The 6,092-nt window shown below is 36.4% G+C and overlaps 1 protein-coding gene across 1 annotated transcript; it reads left to right on the forward strand.

Annotated features, from left to right (window-relative positions):
* The first annotated feature begins 2,098 nt into the window (after positions 1-2,098).
* Positions 2,099-5,122, forward strand: Cpvl (carboxypeptidase, vitellogenic-like). Its single transcript, NM_001126143.2, is given in 2 exon segments — positions 2,099-3,073; positions 4,159-5,122. Coding segments are annotated over 2 exon segments (1,410 nt in total). The 5' UTR covers positions 2,099-2,307; the 3' UTR covers positions 4,803-5,122.
* Positions 5,123-6,092: the final 970 nt, after the last annotated feature.

Genomic DNA, 6,092 nt, shown 5'->3' on the forward strand with positions numbered 1-6,092 from the left:
AAGAATATTCAAGGTTTGAGGTTAAGTTGCAGGTTATCGATTTATCGTACAGAAATTTTTTTTTTCTTTAGAAGCACTCTGGCAATGATTGTTATAGACTATTATAGCACAGACGTATGGCTACTAAAAGCCACGAGCGTCATTCACACCACGCTCAGTGTAAATAATTGTCTGCCCGTTTATTAAAAATGCCGAGCGTGAATATATCAGTATCAATCACATAAGTGCGTAACTGTATTGTGTGTCAAATTTGTATGTGATATTATATGATAAAAGTTTGGTTTGTGAATACTGCTCTGTTTATAGATTTATAGTTCTTATGTGTATGAATAAATATTATGTTTTATAAACCTTTTTAGAGGGCAAAGGGATTATAGTTTAATATCAACTACCTACGCACCGCTTATTTTTTGACCTGAATACCTGATAACGACTATTAAACAATATAGGTAATATTATAATATTATGTACGAAAAACGTGTTACATTTAAAATATTTATAAAATAAACCAATTATTTTAAAATATGCACCATAGATTTAAATCACTTCATTTATAGGTACATTATATTATAAATATACATTGTACACTTTATTGTATAATATGTTATTCATGTAATATTCTTGTATTTTGTGAATAAAAAATAATAATAATAAACCAAGTTTACCCGGGAAAAAATGTACAAAATGTATAAAATACGGTGAGTATAATTATACGTCTATATCGCTTTTAGCGTACCTGACTTTATGAAAAAATTCGACCGAGATGGGCAATCAGCCTGTGGCACTTCGTACATTTTCGAACGTGGTTATAAATACTTTGTACACTTACCTGGTAGGACAATCTCTGAGATTGTTGTCTAAATCGGTTGAGCAATTAAAATACATGTAATGAGTTTAAAAAAAAGACAGAAATGTGGTTACCACTCTGCTGTAAATGTAAGTGTCGTGTGAGTAACTGTAATGGATGTATTGAATTTGAACTCAATGATATAAAATCGAAGGAATCGTTTCCAGCTATAGTTAAAACTGACGTATTTTAATTTCTTTTTTCAAAAATGTTACTCTACGATTCCGTAAACTATCTAGATTGGTTTTGAAATTCACTCGGAAATCCTTCCACTGAAAACTTCAATAAAAGTAAAATATGTAGTAAAAAAGTTTTCAATAAGTGTCGCCAGCACATATGTTCGAAAAAAGTAAAATTTTCCTAATTTTTTTTTTATCAACGTATTGCCAATTAAATAAATGGTAAGTCCAGTTTAAGGCGTCTCATTCAGCTCCTTCTACTATAAAAATATCTGTGTAACAGTAAAATCTAAGTAAAAGTTTACTGAAAATTATGATTTAGCACCCCCCCCCCCCCCCACCACACACATACACACACACACACACCAACACTGAATTGGGTACTTGAACTTAGTTCAGTAAATATAAGCTTTGTACTGTATAACACAGTCTTACCCGGTAAAAATGTTCATTAACCTATTAGTTATTACTAAATATTATAATTGTTGCTATTACCTACTGCTCCAAATAATATAAGTTATAAACCCACAATGTTTTTATAAAAGCAGTAAAAACAAAATTTTTGAAAACAAAGTTAGGTAATAGATAGGTATAAATAATACATATTATTATTATAAAATATGTTATAAATGTGTATGCCTAATTTATGAGTCATATATCATAATATTATACTTCGACCGATAGCGTAGCGTGGCGCGGTCTACGTGACGGTATAGATTTTTCTAAGCTATTATCGCTGCGTGTATAAATATTGTTACAGTACATACACAGACGAGGCGGGTCGTCTTAATAGAGTGACCTCTACCTCCACCATATTATATAGGACATAGGTTGTAGATACATATTAATATTATATACATTATACATCCTCGAATAATACGTGGTTCGGCGGCGGCGGTCTAATCTACGGTGTAATAATAATTGAATGCCTACAATAATATTATATGGGTACACAACAATATAATATTATAATAATATGATCAGTTCAAATAATATATTATTATAATATTGTGATAATTTAAAATATATTATTTTATCGCGTTCGCGTTTTATCTGTTTTCACTTTTCAGTCGGCTGCCGAGTTCCGACGAGATTGAACGTTGTCGTTCCTGCAGTGGCGATAATAACAATAATTCACGTATTTCACCGAGCCGAATTCAGATCGCATAGTCAGATTATCCTATATTTTTATTATTAATATTATACAATATTGTATACAGCTTGTTCGCTGAAACAAGGCGTGTTTTTAATACCTAATAAATAGTCTGGTCTCTAGTCACGATGCGTTTAGTGGCGGCGATGTTAGGGTCACCGGTGCTGGCCGCGGTCCTCTGCTTATTCGTCTGCAGTCGGACAATCGTGGCGATGGCACCTGATGGCGGTAGTAGCGATGGAGCCCTATACTTGACGCCCCTGATACAGGCAGGCCGGATCAAGGAGGCGCGGGCCGCGTGCCATGTGAAACCCCTGAAGGCGGCTATCGAGAGCTACTCCGGTTACCTGACTGTGGACGAGAAGCACGGTTCCAACATGTTCTTCTGGTTCTTCCCGGCAATGAGCGGCGCCCCGGACGCACCCGTCATGCTGTGGCTGCAAGGCGGCCCGGGCGCGTCCAGTCTCTACGCCGTGTTCAACGAGCACGGCCCGTTCTCGGTAGCCAAGACCCATGGTCTCAAGCTGCGCAACCACACGTGGGTAGCCACACACTCAGTGATATACCTGGACAACCCGGTGGGCACAGGGTACAGCTTCACCGCAGACGACGAAGGTTACAGCGTCAACCAGGCATCCGTCGGTAACAACGTGTACATTGCCTTGGTACAGTTCTTCACATTGTTCCACGAGTACCAGAACAACGATTTCTACGTGACCGGCGAGTCGTATGCGGGTAAGTATGTGCCAGCCGTGTCGTACTCCATCCACCTCAACAACCCCGGGGCCAAGGTCAAGATCAACCTCAAGGGGTTGGCCATCGGCAACGGTTTGGTTGACCCCATCAGCCAGTTGATGTACAGCGAATACCTGTATCAGCACGGGTTCGTCGACGGTAACTATATTTATAACAAATAGCCATTAGCCATGTAGGTACTATGTCATTATTAAGGCTGAAAATTCGATGGACTGTAGAAAACCTTAAAAAATGAATTTAAGATGTTAAAAATAGATCAAACTTTTAAAAATATAAAAAGTATCGAGGCTCATTGAAAAATAAAAAGTAAAAACCAATAAACCATATAACATATAATATGTTTTTAATTAAAAACAAAAAAAAAGCGGGTAAGTGGATGTCGCTCTGCTGTACAGTAGGTTATAAGTGGGTCAATGTATGTTGGGTTGTATTAAACTTGAATTCAATGATTTAATATCATAGTATAAGAAAAACGATTCTGAGCAAAGACGATTTGTCAGTCTGGATTTTTTATATTTTTATTATTTATTATAGCCTTTAAGTTGAATTAATATTATAATATTAAAATTTTTTATTTATTGCTTATAGTGATAAACAAAGCGTTAGAAATTAAAATCCCATTTTTAGTGGTTTTCGTAATTTGCCAGTAGTTTTTCCCGTGGCATTAAGTAACTTTTAAGAAAATCGAAAAATGACCTCTCTAAAGTACCATCTTTATCCAATTTTCTAAAAGATAAGGTACTATATGTAGAAATCGGAGCACTCCTTCTGGCAGAAATTTTGTATATAGGATTAAAAAAAATTAAACACCATTGTAAAACCACTATAGCTTCCTCGCTCCACTCAGAATCTAAAATAATATTTGTATTTTGTAATTATAGGCAGGAACTTATAAATAAATTTAAAAAAACAGCTATACAGACTGTAAAATGTAAAATGATTTGTAAAATGTGAGAAAAAAAAGGGTTATTGTTTTAAAAATGTTAAAGAAAAATACCGTAAAATGCGATGAAAATAATTAAAGATTCTTTAACATTAAGTTCATTGTTACATAATTCATACTTTACGCTAGGAAAACTATGCCAATATAATAAGTCATATGTTTAAAAAAAGTCTACAAATTCACAGCCCCACTCATTATCGTGACGTGACTTTATGACGATTATTAGCATGGCGTTACTATTACTTGTAGTATAATATTATTATATAATATTTCGTCCTAGAATACGGTAAACAAGAGTTGGAAGAGCTGGAGAGCACGGCCCGCGTCCAAATTCTCCGCAATGACTTCCAAGGCGCTTTCCAGTCTTTCGACAAACTACTAAACGGCGACATCTATCCATATCCGTCACTGTTCCAGAACCTGACTGGCATGCACTACTACTTCAACATGCTGTGGGACCGGGACCCGACGCCGTACGGTGACTGGGAGAAGTACGTGCAAGAGCCGTTCATGCGGGAAGCACTGCACGTGGGCCAGCGGCCGCTAAACAACGGCACGATGGTCGAACGCCACCTGACCAATGACATGATGCAGTCGGTGGGCTCGTGGCTGGCCACCCTACTGGACGCCGGCCAGTACCGAGTTCTGTTGTACTCCGGACAGCTGGACATCATCGTGCCTTACCGGGGCACGATGAACATGGCGAAGTCACTGAAGTGGTCGGGTGCGGAAGGATTCCATAACGCGACGCGAACCATTTGGCGGGTGGGCCACGAGAACGCGACCGTCGTGGCTGGTTACGTGACCACGTCCGGTCCGCTGACCGTGTTGCTGGTCAGGGACGCCGGTCACATGGTACCGGCAGACCAGCCAATCTGGGGCCTGGACCTGATCAACCGATTCACAACTGGCAAACCGTTTTAACCGAACTACAAGTCCGACGAGTTCATGACAATAACAATATTATAATATCTTATGTTGTTTTATGATCCCACAATAATAAATTAATGTTATGCATTTAATCATTGAGGCTAGAATATTTTTATACCTATTTAAATTTTAATTGGCATTAGCTGCCGATAAATGTAATATATGTAATAATTTGTAACCTTCGACGTCGTATTGATTAATCATTAATTATAATAGTATTGTACGAATTTATATATAAATTAATAACAATATTTTATACAGCTTGTTTAGACCTGTTTTTTAATTGAAAATTAATTGAGTTTCGTGTTGAATAGTATTCAATCCAAGTCATTGTACCATTATTATAGGTAAATGACTAAATGAGTACAAAGTTATGTACCCCGACCACTGCAATACTGTAATACGTCATTATTTGAGCCTCGGTCAAAAGTTCATCACTGCAGTATAATAATGTACTATGTTGATAATGATATGAGGATTATTGACTGTGTTGACTATTCGTACAGTGCCTATACTATTATAAATTATAATAGTCGATACAATCATAATATACAATGAGACACGAGTAAATAACATAATAATATAATATTTATATTATGATAACGCCACACTCGCATATTCGCATGGGTTTTCTCTGACTTACAAACGTAAGCCATGACGGCAAGACTAAATTTTGTTTAGCCATTCTAATTTTGTGTAGTAAATTATTCTTACTAGGTACTATAGAGTGAATTTAACTATTAAGTAATAAGTTAACTTAGAGCTACGTAATCTCTCTTCGGTATTTTATGATATTTTAGTTTTTAGCGAGTTATGGACATTTTAAAATTGTTATATTTTACATACTCATAAGTCATAATACATGCTTAAAATCTTAAATATCGTAAAACTCGTGAGTCAGCACAACATGTTGGTGCACTCTTATTGGAATTATGGTGTACACGTCGTATATATAGTTTGGATATTGGATGTATAATGTATTAAATGAATTAAGAAGCTTGTTAGATGTTTACATATAGTCGTGCCAAAAGTGCTGTAGGTACCTATATTTATTGATCATGGCTCGTTAAATCAAAATCCCACCAAGACCAATGTCAAGCATAATAATTAAAGACGTTGTTGCTTATCGGAGAAGGATAAGCAGAGAAAGATAAGAGGACGATATGACAATATGAGGACGTAACTCAACTACATATTATCTATGAACAGGGAGTGAAAGCACGGGCGCGATCAATTACTTAAGAGGATGTCAGCGCACTATTCGTTTTCTCTCTCTGGACCACG

This window comes from Acyrthosiphon pisum, chromosome A2 (assembly GCF_005508785.2).
Source record: "Acyrthosiphon pisum isolate AL4f chromosome A2, pea_aphid_22Mar2018_4r6ur, whole genome shotgun sequence".
NCBI lineage: Eukaryota > Metazoa > Arthropoda > Insecta > Hemiptera > Aphididae > Acyrthosiphon > Acyrthosiphon pisum.